General features: G+C 51.8%; 2 protein-coding genes across 7 annotated transcripts in view; one reads left to right on the top strand and one right to left on the bottom strand.

Annotated features, from left to right (window-relative positions):
* SLC30A7 (solute carrier family 30 member 7) overlaps positions 1–6438 on the top strand; it is a 53031-nt gene extending 46593 nt beyond the window's left edge. For all 3 annotated transcript variants that reach the window (XM_053655888.1, XM_037153020.2, XM_037153019.2), the window contains one exon: positions 530–6438. In XM_053655888.1, the coding sequence (XP_053511863.1) occupies positions 530–577 (48 nt within the window). In that variant the 3' untranslated portion in view covers positions 578–6438. The remainder of the gene's footprint in view (positions 1–529) is intronic.
* Positions 6439–10414: 3976 nt separating this feature from the next.
* The window catches only part of DPH5 (diphthamide biosynthesis 5), a 23935-nt gene continuing 17356 nt past the window's right edge, over positions 10415–16993 (bottom strand). For 3 of the 4 annotated variants that reach the window (XM_037153023.2, XM_037153021.2, XM_037153022.2), the window contains exons 6-9: positions 14167–14206; positions 12425–12528; positions 10987–11215; positions 10415–10901 (exon numbers count right to left, since the gene is read on the bottom strand). In XM_037153023.2, coding sequence (XP_037008918.2) covers positions 10868–10901; positions 10987–11215; positions 12425–12528; positions 14167–14206 — 407 coding nt within the window. In that variant the 3' untranslated portion in view covers positions 10415–10867. The remainder of the gene's footprint in view (positions 10902–10986; positions 11216–12424; positions 12529–14166; positions 14207–16993) is intronic. The other variant, XM_037153024.2, reaches the window with a different exon arrangement.

The raw sequence follows: 16993 nt of genomic DNA, 5'->3' as shown, positions 1-16993 counted from the left end.
GGCGACTGGCGTTGGAGCAGGGGAAGCGTTCGCCTCTGCCCTTGCTGAGAAGTAAGCGCAGAGAGGAGGACTGAGAACCGAGCGGAGCACCTCCGAGGTGCCCCTGACAAACCGTGGGGACAGGTTCGGGAGAGAAGACAGAGGGAATGACAGACGGCAGACAGAGAAGAATCCATGAGCTGGGAGAGATGCGGCGACCGAGGGAGGGTTCGAGGGGCTGCTTTGTGGTTTTGTCCTCAGCGGGGGCGGTGGGCAGTGACCTCAGCCTTCACCAGTCACTGGCACAGGCAGGGAACCAGTGCCTGGCTGGCTTCCCTGGGAGTAAATGGAGGCTCTTTTAGTGACATATGGACGATGTCGGTCCCCAGATAAACTGGAGGGCTCATGATGACGAAAAATAGAGAATCATTTCTCAGAAGCAGAGGAAATCCCTTTTCAAAAAATCATTTTTTTTGCTACTTTTCTGATCTGTATAGTTTGCTTTTGGGCTTGATTGATATTCTGATTCTTTTGCTTTCAAACTTTTCAGGCCGGAGTGAGACAGCTTTATGTACAGATTGACTTTGCAGCCGTGTAAGGAATGAAGGGAAACCGCTTCTCCGGGGGACCCACGTTGTCTGGTACTGTACCCGGCTTCTTAACAGAGAGAGCATCACTGTGGCTCCCCCGCACCGGGCAGACGGGACCAGCCACTGGTGCCCTGCGGGGGTTCACAGCTGGGGGGCCAGAACCGAGACCCTCTCTCCTGGACGTTGGGCCTGGTCCTTGGTGCCTGCCCCTCCCGACCGTTCGGATTTCTGAGCTCTCTGGGTTTGTCCCAGGGTGCTGTTTTTGTTTGTTGGTTTGCTTCTCTTTCCTCGTTCCCTTGCCGGTGTCCTCAGACCACCCCTCCTCCTGGCCAGTATGAAGCGCAGCTGCGGGCCTCCAGTCATTGGGACGGTCCTCACTGAAGTGGCTGCAAACCGCTTCTTTCATTCCCACAAAACCAGTGTTATTAAAAAGAGAAAGAAAAGAAATGGAAATCTTTTTTACATGTAATGTCACGGTTGCTGACGTTCTTCAGTATAATCATACGTTTGTGAAATTGTTTGTACCTTGCAAACTTATGAACCAAACCATATTGGGTTTTCCAAGTGCCTTTGTCTCGGAAATGTACTCGCCAGCAGAGACATCCACCGTCGTGTGTGTTTTTTAGATATTCTGTGATCTGTACAAAATAAGGCTCTTGTTAGTAATGTATACGGATTGTCACTCTGTGAGCTTTCGGCAGAGGTCTAGCTGTACGGAAGTTCTCCTTTTATTGCTCTATCTTGTCAAAAAAATAATAAAAGGTAATGTTTTGCTTTTTAAATCCAATTCGATGATCACATTACATTGTTTTGTGGATTGTGTTTTCACAACTTTGCAAATGCATCTGTTAGAAAGGTTGTTTAGACTTTTTCCGGTCGCTAAATTCCAAACTTCTGCACGAGCTTTCCTCCATTCGTCTGTTCTTGCTCATATTTGTGGGTGTTCTTAATGAAAGGAAAAGGTGACGTGCTGTGAAAACAGAAATGGCTGGATGGTGTCCTTTTGCTTTGTCACTGTTCAGATGCTGGGTCACAGGCCACTGCACCCAGCCACTGCGTCTGGGCCAGCGAGGGTCCGGGGGGGGGGGACGGGGAGCAGTTCGTCCCCACACTGGTGTCCTGGGGGCTGCCAGATCAGCTGGTTTCCAGGCGCCCGTGGGTTTGGAAAGTAAAACTGCCACCTGAGATGACAAGTGCTTGACCAGCCTGTACAAACACACTGTCGCATTGCACTTCCTTTTGTCCCCACGCATGAAACCGTGAGACTGTCGGGAGACCAAGGGCCTGCAGGATGGAAACGATTGGGGGACGCAGATCGGTGATGAGCGCGTTCTCACTGCTGTGGCATAGGCTGCTGCTGACCCTGTCTAAGGTCTGGCGTATCCTTTTCCCCGTCTCTCACCCACTGTATTAGGGAAACCGAGCTACGCTCTTCCTGCTTCTCTAACCTCCTGCAGATGGCCATGAACTCTCCCTTCTCTCCTTCCTGCAGACTGGTGTTCTCAAAACCTTTTTTCTTACCCGCCAGGCAGTTCTGAAGGTCTGTTCTCCTGCAGTGAAACGTGCTCATTAGCTGGACCAGTGGTTGGGGGGACGGGTGCAAGGAGAGGTCCCGATGCTGCTGCTGCTGCTTTGTCATGAGAGTCAGGAAAAAGTCCCTGCGAAGGCTCACCCACTGCCAAGCCCGCTGGAACCCTGGGCTGCGCACGGGGTTCAGGCCTTTATGGGAAATGCCATTCGGGCGAAGGCAGGGATTTAGGATGTCTTTAAAAACTAACTGTGTAATTGTGATGATGTTTCCCACGAGGACAGAACATCTGCACTGGCTTGTAAAATTCGTGAGTGATGTTGAAGGTCGACTCTGCCTGCCGCTGAGCCCTCCCTTCCGTGCGAAGCTGTGATCAGTCGGTGCACAAGGGCAGCAGGGTGGTTTTTTCTTTCCTGGATAAGACGTGAATGGAGGGGATCCCAGAGTGATAGAATGTCTAACCTCGCACCTGCCCCAGAGATGGCCAGCTCCTGTCATTTGGCTGGTCGGCATTAACATGTATACTTTAATTAAATGTATTTAAGCTTGCGTGTGCAACAGTAAAAAATTAGGGAGAAAAAGCAGTTTCTCCTGCACTTTGAGGAGTTGCTGTGTTTTACTGGTGTTCCTGGCCCAGATGTCTTGCTAACGTAGATTAATTTCACTGAGAAATAACTAGTTAATAATTGTTGTAAGTTGAGAATGTCCCTATGGTCGGGCTGACCTTGGGGTAGCAGGGGGTGGAAATCTCAGTATCTGAGTATAACTCTGCTAATAGTTCAGAGACCAAATACTCTCGGAGAGCCAATTCCTATCACTCAGGGAAAGTTTACTTTGCCAAGTAAACGTCCCTCAGCAGAAGTATCTGCGCCGGTTCTGTGCCTCCGAGTCCAGGTTCTACTGGCCAAGAAGGGCTCACCCTCTGTGCGGCCCTCATCCTGCTGACTCCCCAGCACCTCGGTGAGGGACAGGGCCTAGCTCGTCTGTAGTTCTGTGCTCCCCGCGGTCATGCCCACGCCATCTTCTGCCGAGGCCGACAGCAGTGTGGTCACGTGTCCTTGGTGCTCTGATTCCCCTGCATCCAGACGCCTCAGCTTGGAGGCCAGAAACCAAAATACTGTGAGCGTCGTGCACTTTGCGAAGCGGCCAAATCCCTGACCCCAAACCTCTGATGGTTTCGCCTGTACCGTCCGCGTGGTGGGTTTTTCGCGTGAGCACCCCCACGGAGGATGCCGGGGTTTAAGAACAAAAATATTTCATGGCTTGACCCAGAATGTGACGTCTGAGGCGACTGTCCTTCCGAGCAGTCTGCTCTGCCTCCCATTTTTCAGATGAGAACGTCAAGCCCAGAAACGCTGGCCCTTCCTCAAGGTCACGGAAGCCAGTCGTGGCCGAGCCAAGACCAGACGCCAGGTCTCGTGCTTGCGGGGGCCACCACCTCACGTGCTGCCCGGCTTTCCGTAAACGTGACGGGAAAGCGTCTGTATAGAGGACAGCCCACCTCCATTCTGGGTACATGACGCACTTTATAAATGGAGTTTTCTGTCTTATTTGTCATGTGTGGTGAGGAGGTTTAGAATATTATTCCCGTAGTATTCTTTATGGGAGGTAGAATTAAAGTTTTTTACTTCTTTTGTACTCTTGTGGAGCCAGTCCCCGATTTTTACACAACCGATGACGTCCGTGTATCGGAGCCTTCTCGCCTCTGAGCGATTTTCCTGGCCACTTGCCCTCGGCTCAGTGCAGCGCGAGGGGCGCTCGTTCTTTGCTTCACGCGTGTTCTGTGAGCTCAGGTGCTCCGTGGCAGCCAGGCCCCTGGGCGGGTCCTGCCATCTCAGTCTGGCGCCCTCTGTTCTCCGTGCCCGGGGCGCCTCTGAACGTCCAGCGTTGTTCGTGGAGCCACACAAAGTTGGGCAGTAAAGCTGGTGTGCAATGAGATTGATTCTTTAATTCAGCAGGGGGAAGTCTGGAGCTCTGAATCAGAACCCCAAATGCTGAACTGTTGGGATTCATCTCTCCAAGTCAGCATTAATGACCTTGAGAAATGTTTTTTGGTCACCGCCCTCAAAACAAATTAGTTTCCGATTCGCAAGGTCTTTGGGAAAAAGGAAATTATTTTATTCTTTGAGGAACACTGATCGAAAGTTTCGTTACTGGAAGGCTGTTTCCAGACGCATCCCCCAGAAGCCTCAGTGACTCAGATCTGGGCCCCAGAGTCAGGACAGGCTTTGGCTGCTGTCCCACCATCTTCTAACCAAAATTATCCAGAAAGAAAGGTTGGGGTTTAACCTTTGGTGCGTGTTCCTGCGTCGGGCTCTGGGCGCGGCCTTTTCATGTTCTCGTTGGAAATCCCCACGTTTCTGCAAAGAATTTTGAGCGATGTGATGATCGACAGCGCTTTCAGATACGGTTTCTTTTCTGATTCTCCCGACACCGGGAGGAAGGGACTCCCACCCCCATTTTCCAGGTGAGGAAGCTGCTGCAGCCGAGAAGGGGGGGCCCTGCTCCCCACGGACTTCGCAGTCTGGGCTTTGCACTCCGTCCCTCACGTCTGTCTGCCTGAACGAGTTCAAGACCCAGACCCGGAATCTGTCGCTGGGCTGACACTGTCCTGTACAGTTGGCGGCTGTCACCCTGGCAGAGCGGGTGTGGGGTGTGGCTGTCACGGTCGCTCCTTCCACCGTCTCGTTTGCTTACTTCCTGGCTTTGCCGTGGAACCAAAACTGCACTCAGAACTCCCTTCAGCTCCCTTAAGAACTTAAAAAGGTAAAAGAAGAAAGTTCTCTTGGCACTCACGGAGGGACTGGCCTGGGGACAGTCAGGGCCAGTGAGAGTCGGAGAGGCGGGCCTCCGGGCCCAGAGGTGGCACCCCGGGAGGGCGTGGCCTTTCTGAAGTGCCAAACGCCGGTCACCCTGTGTGGCCGGAGAGGGGTGTCTGGGATTGACGTGCGTTTCACTTTATGGACACCTTTTCGGGAGGAATAACTCTATTTCATAATCAGCAGTAATCTGTGCTTACACCTAATACCATTTCACTTTGAACTCTTCCCGCATCTTTCAAAATTCACCATTTGTAATTTTGATCATGCTGTCGGAAAAGAATGTCTAACTCATCTAACTCATCTTGTCACCCCGCACTCAGCGTGGATTCGCACTCACGATGCGCAGTAGACGTTCAGGGGGGGTAGACAGCGGTGTGAGGGTCGTGCGCTTTTTTGCCCAGAAAAGCGACTTTCCATCCTCTCGAGCTGTTTCTTCTTGGGCCGCCCTGTGAGCTGGTCCTTCGTCTTCATGCGGAAGCTGAGCCGATGCCCAGCTGTGGGCCGGTTCGCGTCTCGTGGGGTGGGAACGAGGCGGACGGGGCCTGGAACCTGGGTCCCTTGAATTTTGTCTTTGGCATCCAAGAAGCCACACTGTGTCCTTTGTTTTTAAGGACAGTTGCCATACCCCCGTCACTCTGAGGCCCTGGGCAGAACTGTCTTCCACTTCCTGAGCCCCAGGTGGAGTATCCAAAACTCTTCCCCAGAGAGATGCTTGAGGTGTTTCCATAATGACAACACTACACGTAGGACAGTTCTGAGTCTTTTTAACTTGTTTCCCCCCAGATACTAAATTTTAGTACAGCTTCTCTGTGTTTCACTCCTTCCCATTGCTCCTGCCGGTAGACTTCTTCTGCTTGTGAAAACAAAGCTTTACCTGTGTGAATCCTGCTTCCCTATCACCTGTGGTGCCGTGGCCAGGCTCAGGGCACGTTCTGGGTTGAACTAGATGGACCTCTGACGCGAGTTTGCCAAGTGATCTGAGTGCTTCCTCTAAAAGCAGCAAATTCAGTGGCTTTTCTGCCCAAGTGGGGTTTTGCCCCAACACTTGTGAGTTTGGCCAATAAACAGAATGGGCTTTTTATATGAGAAATACTGTGAATGAAAAATTGCCAAATCCCCTCCTGGTCTATTCCCTGTGCCCCTTCCCCTCCTGACCTCCGGTCTTGAATGGTTTCTAAGCACGTGGCCCAGTTTGAATGTGGGTTTGATTCCTTCCGTGAAGACCGGGGGCATCACACATCCCCAACAAATGCTCAAGTTCAAGGCCAGGCTTGACCGTCCACTTCAAGGGCTATTGTGATTTGGTTTGCTCACACACACACACACACACACACACACACACGCGCGCGCGAGCAACTCTGATCCGCCGAAGTACAACACAACAACTCTGTAATGTCGACTCCGCTTTTTGTTACCGGAAAACATTTTTGTATGTTTTGTGTAACCTCAGATGTATTTAAAAAGAATAAACAGCTGTATCAAAATTCTTCCAATAAAGTTTCTGTTTAAAAATCTTCTACATCGTGTCTGTCAGTCTGATTGGCTGAAAAGAACACTGACCTGTCAGCCTTGGGGGCGGGCAGTTCCGGGGGGGCGCGGGTGCGAGGGAAGGGTGACGGTCTGGGCACCGTGCTGAGCCTCAATGCTCATTTCCAGATTTTTCCATGCACTCAGGGTCTTCTCACTCCTCATTCTCTCGGGGCGACCTTGGCTCATAGGGACTGTGGACCGAGAGCATCTGATGTGCCCCTCCGCTGTCCTGCCAGTCTCTCCCTCTGCAGTCAGAAGCATCTTTGTCAAAGTAAGTTTTCCACCACCCGGAGCTCCCTCCTCTCGCCTTGTCAGATCCTCCCCTCCAAGCGGCCCCTTCTCCAGTGTCCGTCCCTGCCCCGTGGTGAGGGCCTGTCCTCTGTGTGGCCAGATAGTGCGTGGGGGGCCCACACAGGCTCCTCCACTTCCTGCCAGCCCTTTCCCTGGCTTCCCCGACGGGGCCCTCCTGCTCCCCAGCCTGCAGGAAATCAAAGGCCATCGTGGCAGCCATGGCAGAAATGCCAGCATCTCAAATTCAACAGAGAAAAACCTGAGATCGAGGCTCTGTCCTGAGATGTTAGAAAATTCAGCGTTGCCACCTCTATGTGTTCTGCAGCCCTTGTCACAAAGCCCTTCTCCTCGTTCCTCTGCGATCTTTCAGTCACCTTCTGTGTCCCCACCGTCCTCTGCGCCTCTGGATGACCGCGCACAGATTCACTCTAAGGGACTGCCTGGCTTCCCATCCATCCCGGGCACCCCCAACCCAACCCCACCCACAAACAGTCCTGGCCTTCGGCAGGAAGCCCGAGAAATTTCTGCTGAGTGAGACGGTCGCCCAGGCCTTTTGAACCTGGCCCCCCGCCCAGGTTTCCTGACCGCCTTCTGGGCCCATCTGTGTCCTGGACTTTGACCTGCCGGGTCTCCGGCACCTGCCAGACCCCCTGCCTTTCCTGTGTTCTGTGGAACTGGCCTCTGACCCGCTGAGGTCTGCTGGGACCTGCCAACCCCGCCTAGAGCAGCCGCCTCTGCTCACACACGGGGTCGGGCATGTCATTCACGGCGACGTTTCGCTCCCTGAGCTGGAGGGGCTTCTTCCTCCCCCACAGAGGCCTCCCTGTGTTTTTTAAAATGCCCAGCCTCAGTCCGCCGACGCCGGGAATCGTGAGGGCTCCCCAAATGCAAACCGAGTGCAGGTCCCTCCGACCACTCTAGAAACTCCTTGTCTTTCCCGCGACCTTCAAGCTCATCAACCACGATAGGGCAACAAGCAAGTTCTTTATCGGTCTAGACCAGAGAAATGGCAGAGATGGGGGGCGCAGGCAGGGCCACGACAGATGCAGGCACAAGAACAGTGACTTAGAATTTGTTACTCTGTACAGAAAAGAAGAGAAAGGAGGCGCTTGAATGGGACTAGAACTCGCGACAACAATCCATCCACTCAAACAGCTGTATTTCCAAGCTCTAAAAACATCCGTGAGGTTCGGGCTCAGCACACGCTCCCCGCATGTAAATGAACAGGTCGCTTTATCTGATGGATTCCTAAGACCAAGAGGGGCCGTCAAGGCAGCCGGAAGGTAACACTCAAAGGCAGCGAGGCAACCACGAGAGAACGGGACCCTGTAGGACAGCCCGTGCTAAAGCCAAGGATTAAACACAAAATTGTGCAGAAACAAAAGTGCCCCCCCAGTCTTTCCTGCATGCGGGCACATACTAGTATTTTAAAAGGGCGTATAAGCCTGCAAATAATTTGCTTCACACCCCAGCACAGGCCCTTTCACAGCAATTACAATCCTTGCTCACCACGCTGAAAACTGCACATAAGAAAGGTCTTTGGAATTAGCCATCACCATGTCCCGCCCTGGTCTGCGGATCAGACTGCTATTCATGTGACGAGACGAACTTACTGCATTTTCGGTTCTATTCATTGGAGCTACAACCTGCTGCTTGCTTCCAGAGACGGCCCAGGGGATCCTGCCCTGGTGGGCAGCCGCTGGGGAACCCCGAGGCTGTCCTGTGACGGGCATTCTTCTCCGAGAGGCGGAGCCCTGGTTTCAGGCAGACCCGTTGCTTTCCCCCCTTGGCCCCCTCGCCCCATGGATGAGGACGGAGGCCCGATCAGGAAGGCATGCGACACAGCCACAGAGTTCAGGGACTAGACTCCAAGTTTCTGGCCAGACGACCAGAACGAGGAGCCTGGGAACCAGGAAGCAGTGAGGTCATGGAGAGAAGGCAGCACAGGAAAGGGACCCCATACAGCTGTTTACACTGCTCCGCAGATTCCGCAGTGTGATCCGCAGATGCACACTGTCACCTGTATGTGGACCTGGTCCTCCTTAGCACTCACATAGCCCCCCACGCCCCCTGGGTCAGTGGGACCGGCCAACTCATTTCCCGCGTGCACCTCTGGGACCCAGAGGAGACCCACGCAGACATGGGGAGACGCACCAGCTCCAGAGGGGCCCCGGCTGGGAACTGATGATTTTTCTCATCGATGCTGCAACCAGATGTCAGTTCCAGGAACTGCTGCCCTTGGACGTGGAGCTGCTGGACATTGCCCCACACACCGCACCGAGGACCTGCGTCCTCCTGCCCTCCACCCTTCCTCGTCCCTCAGCTTCAGTCATTTCGAGTCACCCGTCACCTGCGCTCTGCTATTAAGTCCCGCCATTTGGGTTTGGGTTGGTGGGTGGGTTTCCATTTCTCTGCTGGGGGCAGCCCAGCTTCGCTCCTTCACTCCAAACGTAAGTCTAAGGGCTGCTTTGGTGTCCCGTGTGTGGATTCCCGCATCTGGGGTGTTGGGGTCTCCTTCTGCGAGTACCTCCTACTGTGTAGCCGTCTAGTCATTGTTCTAGGAGCCCCGTTTGGTCATCCCGCCCTGGCAGGGGAGCTTTGCTCTAGCAGGCAGTGAACTTATCGTCTGAGCGCCGTGGTTTTACACCACGTTAAAGGCCTGGCCCATAGTTTCAGCGCGGATCGTTAGTCCTGGGAAGAACCCTCATTACTCATACCCGGCTGTCCCAAGGATTGGATGGAAGGCCCAAAATGCTTACCAAGCCTTCTCATGTGTCGGAATTCAAACTCAAAACTCCGTCTCTTTGCACAGCCAGCAACACTCTGCTCAGCTTTCCCGCCCCTGGCGTGGTTTTCCCTGGGTTCCCCCTGCCCACCCACAGCCAGGAGTCAGCCACAGATTTCGGAGGTCATGTGCAGGCCGGAAGGCTCCTCCCTCACCTGGAGTTCCCTCCTTCAATGCACAGCCCCTCCATCAGCCCCCTTGCTCCTCAAACACCACCAGCTGGTGAGACCGCACTTTCTTTTGGGCTCCAGCCACGCCTCCCCCGTCAGACCTGGAACAGCCGAGGCGGGAAAGCCAGGTAAGAGAGTTCTCGGCCTGCTTGTGGTCTCTCCCCAGTGGGCGGCAGGCTGTTACTATGCTCCGTCCAGAGTTGGGGGGGGGGGTGCGCGTGTATTACAACCTATTACGATGGTACCAAAACCAGAGGTCCTTCATTTTATAATTCTTCACTGTTTGGTGTAACGCCTCGGACAAAAAAACAAGAAAGAACTGGCAACTTAATGTCCTCAGCTCCCTCCCCTTTTGTGTCTGATTGAAAATAGAATGTTTCCTATATATTAAAATCTTTTATCTCAAATGAAGTCAGTCAAAATAACATCTTGCTAATGGACGCTCCCAGAAGAGAAAGATGTTTGTTCAGCTTGCCGTGAACTTCCTGAGGGGACAAGTGGACCAGCACGGAAGTGCCCGCAGTCACAGCGGCCACACTCGCGTGTCGCAGCGCTTTTCCTGCTGCGAGCTCACGGACAGCACACAACTCCGGGCTCACGAGACAGTGAGTGGAATGTCATGCACACCTGGTGAGACGAACGTGACTGAGGGCACCTGCGTGGGGAACACCGAGTTAAGCGGGGCCCCGAAGCTTGCCCGATCAACCACTGTCTTCAAACTTGAATTTTAAAAAATTTTATTTTGTAGTTTTCCATTTGTCAGCTTGAGTGTGAAAGTGGCTATTCAAAACCGAAGAGCAACAGACATGGCTGGCTGCACATTTATAATTCGGCGATTACATAATGTATAATACGAGCTCTGTGACTAGGGTGCCAGGTAATAAGACAGGTGATTCAGAGGCAGTCACTCGGCCGCCCCGCCCACCTGTGCGCACGCGCAGTTAGCTCGCCTGCAGTTAGCTCGCCTGCAGTCAGGACGGCTGGCTTCCGAAGTGGGGAGAAGGTCCTCCTTGTACAGATGGTTGCACAGTGAAAAGCTGCGTCTCAAGGGCTCTGTTGGTGGGTGTCCACCTACAAGTGTCCCATGCGCGCCTCTCCAGGAAAGTTGCCAATAGCTGCACGTAATGATGACGTCAGAGGGACCGCTCCGGCCGCAGGAGGCGGAGCGTGGTTCACTCGACTTCTCCTCCAGCACCGGTTCGGTACCTGCTGGCACAGGGGAGACCTGTGCCCTTTGTTATAGACACGCGCGCCCCGGGGCTGAACTGCGCCTACAGGTCGGAGCGTCTACCTGCGGGGCCCGTCGGTGCCACGGGACGCCGGGCTGGCCTCTGGCACCGGAAACAGACTGAGCATCTCCGCCTCCAGCGGGTGCAGGCTGCCTCCGGTGATGACCAGGGAGTGCAGCGGGCCCCCCAGGTCCACGGTGCACATCTGCAGCAGAGTGCCGGCGGCGATTCGCTGGTCCTCGGCGCCGACCCGGGCGAGGCCAACACACAGCGTGTCCTCGGTGACTGCTACTTAAGGAGAAAAGATTCCGCCATTCAGCGCCGCAGACGCACTGCTCTGTGCAACAGCCGAGCCAACGTTAGTGCCAGGAGGCAACAAAGCCCCAGGTACCTCACATCCCCTTGGCCACTCTCTGAGGACCCCCGATCTAATTTAAGGCGTTTCTAAATTGTTTGCACTGCTTGACACATAACGTAGCACTTCCCGACTTTTGACCCTTTCAGGATGCAAACGCTGGCCTTAGTTTAAGTGTTTAGGATTTGATAAACAAAGGCCAGTGTCCACAGTCTTTAACACCATATAGCAGTCACCTTGAAATTGTTTCTGACTGAGTGGTGTTAGTACACGCTTACATGTTTACTAAGCTACTTGGGATATGATCACACGGACCGAGCTATGCTGGGAAAACAACTGAATTATCAGGTAAATACATGAATCTGAGTTTCTGCTCGGCCGCCTGATCAGCTAGGTGGCAAACTTCAGATTCTTCCTAAGTTTAAATGGGGGTTATAAAGGCTAGGATAATAGACACAAGGCATTATTTAGTAGACTACAAAGCCATTAAGAAATCATGGGCATTACGACATTACTTATACTTTCAAGTTCAAAATAACCACCATTTGTGAACATCAGTCTTGTTTGCTCTGGGGCACCACCTTCCCGTAGTCTTGTTATTAGCTGGAAGGGGGCACAAAGGCCTGCGAGGGACTCTGCAACATCCTGGGGGAGGCAGGTGCTCAAAGGCAGTCAGCACCTTAAAATATAATGACTGGTTCATTAAAAAACCTCTTAGCCAATATTCACTGCGATAAACATTTTACTGTAACCTTCACACTCTGTCTAGATTTGAGGGAAAAATCCCCTTGTCTCCGTCCTAAAGAAAACCAGCCCAGGGCTCAGTGTGGAGAGTGAGAAAAAGCAGAACAGATATATTCTTGCAGGAAAAGCTCACTGTAGAGTTCTGTACTTTATCAAAATATTTATATGGTAACATACTCCAAATGTGATTTATAGTTAATTGGTGAAAACCCTCATGTTCCGGAGCGAACTGACTTTACTAGAAAGAACTCCATTATATCTCTTTCAGGACAGCGTTTGGCCTCCAAGACTTAAGGTGAGCCTGGAAAACAGGCAACGTCACGCACGCAGCATTCACACGTGGCACTGTGGCGGCGGGGGCGGGGCATCAGCGAGAGAGCCCTGGGGGGCATCGAGGGTACCTGGTTCTTCTCCTCGCGCTCTCTGGTTTTCAACAACCTCCAGGAGCTGCCGGGCTGCTTGGCTGACGGTCATGTAGCGAGGAGGTTCGTAGACCTTCCTTCCCCTGGAAGTAGAACAGCAGGTGCCACTGGTCTTAGGCGTGAAATAGCATCAGGCATATTGACGCAGCGCTGCCCCAGGTACCCGCAGGCCCCACACCTGGGTTCTCTTGGAGGCTGTCCTGCGGCACCCCCTCAAGTGCCCACTGAAGCACAGAGACAGCGGTTTCTCCTCGGCCTCTTAAGCTTTTTTCATGGTTTTATTTCAACTGCCCTCTGATCTCAATGAAAGGTTGGCAGAAATAAAAGTCTAACGACTTAACAAATGCCTAACAGTTGCCTTAACTCAGAGGAGTACCTTAGGCAAAAATGCTCCAAATGAGTGGCCATTTGCCCTGCATCCTAGCTTAATCAGGTTCTGTAGCATTCATTTTCATTGCCATGGTCAAACCACAAATCCCTCTCTTCACTTCATCCCCTTAGAAAGTCAAACTATACGGTAAACCGCTGAAAATCTAGGAGAGGAAGACATGTTTATGTCTGTAGGACCGAAAAGCCTCCAGCGTCTGCCCAGTGGTCTCGACAAAAACAGAGCTTGTGTGGCGTATCAAACGGGTCATACAGATTATTTTTGGACTTTCAAAACAGTTCCTGCGTCAGACTGGCCAGGAGAAACATCACGCAGGCCACAGGCATACTTTTAAATTTTCTAGAAGCCACGTTAACAAAAGTTTTAAAAAGGGCAAAATTTTAATAATATTTAACCCAATGTATCCAAAACATTATACTTCAACACTCACTTCTATAAAAGTCAAAGAGGCTGCTGTTGTGCCACGTGTTTGAAATGTGACGTGCTTTACACGTATAGTACAGCTTGATCCAAATGTTAACTTTTCATTGCAAACACCTGCTCTGTACTTAGATTACATAAAATTCATGGTTATAAAAGTAGAGTTACACATGGAAGTCGTTCTGAATCTACTGAAAAGTTTTCCAATAACTAAGGTATTAATTTTATTTATTTATTTATTTTATTTCTAGAGAGGGGAAGGGAGGAAGAGAAACATCCCTGTGTAGTTGCCTCTCACGCGCCCCCTACTGGGGACCTGGCCTGCAATCCAGGCCTGTGTCCTGAATGGAAATCAAAGTGGTGACCCTTCTGTTCGCAGGCGGGCACTCAATCCACTGAGCCACACCAGCCAGGGCTAATTTTAAATTAATTAAAACGAAATGATAAATTGAGTTCCTCAGTGACATTAGCCATATTTCAAGTGCTCATCTGTCACTTGGACGCTGCCTCTCCAAGCAAAAAAGGATCATTACTGGCATTATTCACGTGAGAAAAAGAAGGCTCACAAACGGAGGTAACCTGCCCAGGAGCCGTGACCGGAGGCAGACCGGGGACTCAGACCACGTCTCCTGACTTCGGCTCGGTCACTCCACCAGCACTAACTGGGTGCCTGCCCGGCACCGCCCACGGTGCTCAGTGACGCATCCGTGACGCATCCGTGAAATCCACGGCCGTTTCTGCTCTGCCACACTTCTTACCATTCCCATCTTTTCACAAGGTTGAAAGTGTTTAATTCTGAACTGTAATGAAAGCTGATTTTCAACAATCTTTAGAACTACCGCTGTTCAAGCAGAATTGATTGAATTGCTCAAGGAATTAAAATAGATGTAAGCGTTCTCAGAGTAAGACTTACTTGATGAGATTTTCCAGAGACTGCTCCTTCACTTTGATGTCTGCAGGGAGTGAAAAATAGTTCTCTTTTAGTGTAATTAATCACTGTTTCCAAAAGCCTTTGCTTACGTACACCCAAGTTTTGGGGAAACGTTCTTCCCAAGTATCTTGACACTTTGTAATGAAATAATGGGATGGAAGCCTGGGGTTGAGTAAAGGTAACTAGTTAGAAAACAAACATGAGGTTGGCTGGAGAGTGTCCGACCCAGTTTCCTCTGGGAGGCAAAGGCACAGGAAGGAGTTGGATACGCACTGGCCGGTCCAGCACCTTCCAGTCCATTCCCGCTGGCCGGCATCTGCACTAACCCAAGGGGCAAGTCATGTTATGTCCCCAACCCAGACTGTTTCTCAGGCACCAGGAGGTGAGTCTCAATGCATGTAACATACATAGAAAGAAGCTCTTACTACGTAAGGAAAAAGACGTTTGCCCTCTTAGGAACAGTAAGACTTGCCCCTGGTAACTCATGAAGAAACACTTTGACATCACACAGTCAGACCTCAGCAGGCATCCCCAACACCAGCACCAGGCACGGGGACGCCCCGGGGCCAGGACCCTGCACAGCAGCTGCTCTCATGACGCCCGGCGGGCCAACCATCTCAAATGTTGGAACCTCTGCCCCGGAGGCACTCGGCCTGGCTGGCTGGTAAAAGGTAAAAAAGGCAGAAGCCCCCGACATCCTCAGAGGAACTCGGTGCGCGGCGGCAACAGCTGCTTCCTGCTGCACACACTCAAAACCAGCAGGTCAGCCAGAGTTTGTGTTTGCAAAAATAAATGCAGGGCAACGAGCGGTCTTGCTGATAGGCTTCCACTGCGCTTCTCGGTGACTGCACGAGTTTTTCTTAGAAAAGAACTACAGAAAACACAGCAAAGATTAACCCGCATGTGTCTTTCTAAGTGGTCCCTGCCACCAGCGGTGAAAGTAGTTTTCTGGTTTGGAATGGCATCGTTTAAGGTTTCCACTTGTCTGGACGCACAGGGGACAGTGCGTGTCTGTCACTGAAAACCTGGCCTCCCTTGCCATCGGTCCCTTAGCTCTCTTTAAGTGACAGCTGAGAAACTTTTCAAAATTCAACACAGGCATTATTTCATTCGCCTGAAGCTTATACAGTGTTATTTGCAATAGTAAAGTTTGGAATTTCATATTTCCATTTTTAAAAAGCTTTTTAAATAACATGCTCTACAGCAGCGATTTTTCAGCCTTTTTCATCTCATGGTGCACATAAACTACTTACTAAAATTATGCAGCACACCCCAAAATATATCATCCACTTTGCTGGTCTGACAAAAAAATAGGTATAATTTTCATCTAGTCACACTAGACAGCTATTGTTGAGCTGGCTGCTGTCATTTCTTTTATCTGACAGTTGAAGGGAAAAGATGTCACTGTCCCTGAATAAACAGTAAAGGTAACCAGTTACTGCATGTCCTAGAAATTCTGTGGCACAGTGGCTGAAATTTTACCTTCTGCAACAGCATGGATGGGCCCAGAGAGCGTTACGCTGGGTGAAAGAAGCCGGTCCAAGAAAGACAAGTGCCATGTGATGTCACTTATATGCGGAACCTAACGGACAGAATAAACTAACAAACAAACTAGAAACAGGCTCGTAGACACAGAGAACGGACTGGCAGCTGCCAGGGGGAGCGGGTGGGAGTTGGAGGAATAAGGCGGAGGGATTAAGCAAAAATAAAAAACCACGTCACAGACAACAGTGTGGCGATGAGCAGAAGGAAAGGAGGTGGGAGAGGAAGAGGAGGGTGAAGGGGGGTAAACAGTGACAGAAGGAGACGTGACCTGGGGTGGTGAACGCACAGTACACACAGGACATATCACAGACTTGTGCACCAGAAACCTGTATAATCTTATCAGCCAGTCACCCCAGTAAATTCCATTTTAAATAACCACTGCTCCACAGCACTGTATTTTAAAACTGAGGAGGACCGGGGGGCTTTCTACAGGTGTGTGCTTTGTAATGGAACAGAGCCCGGGACGGCCGGTCTCAGCATCTTTCCCTTGGCGCGTCCGGGGCCGTAATCACTCCTCTCCTGCTGCACGGTAGCAGGTAGGCTTCTGTTCATCTCAGAACCGGGAGCCAGCGTGACGCAGTCCCCACGAGGTACTCCACAAAGGTCTTCTGAGTGAGCGTGCCCACCCTCCAGCCCACCTGAAACCCCCCACCCAGAAGGAGCGTGGAGCCCTGACTCCTCCGTAAAGCCTTCGTTGTCCTTGGAAACATCCATACAACCAGCGCTGTATTTTCCTCTCTCAGTTTTATCCCACGCACTCGTTCGTCTCACTTTCCAGCCCAGCGTTAAGTTCTCTGTGGTTGCCTGCGGTGTGTGCTCCTGGCCCCCACAGGGTCTGGCCCATCGGCAGGCGGTTGACAAACACGCGCTGACTTAAATGACAGGGCTCCAGAGCCTGAATGATAAGAACTGTGGTTGGAGGATCTGGCATTGGGGCATCTTCTACTCCACACCCTGTTCCTGCTTTTGTTAACGCAGCTAGAGAGACAGGTTGTTTCACTGTGTCTTTTCCCAGGGAAGCCGAGAAAAGTGGCAGCTCTTAGAAAGGGGGTTCGAAAGCCGCGGTTCTGGCCTGTCCTTCTTTGCCTCCCCGAACAGCAGAGCCTGACGGGGCTTTCAGCCTTCCCTGCGCACAGAGAGGCAGTTCCAGCCAGGTTTCCAAACCCCAGGTAACCAGTCCTACGGGCTCCGAAAGAACTGAAACTCGTGGGCTGGAGTGTGAACACACACTCCATAGACACCTGGGATCTTATTTTCTAACCAC

The sequence above is a fragment of the Artibeus jamaicensis genome, unplaced genomic scaffold, assembly GCF_021234435.1.
Source record: "Artibeus jamaicensis isolate MK-2021 breed Jamaican fruit bat unplaced genomic scaffold, CSHL_Jam_final scaffold_1689, whole genome shotgun sequence".
In the NCBI taxonomy this organism is placed as follows: Eukaryota; Metazoa; Chordata; class Mammalia; order Chiroptera; family Phyllostomidae; genus Artibeus; species Artibeus jamaicensis.
The sequence above is the reverse complement of the archived record's forward strand: the minus strand, read 5'-3'. Positions and strand labels throughout refer to the sequence as shown.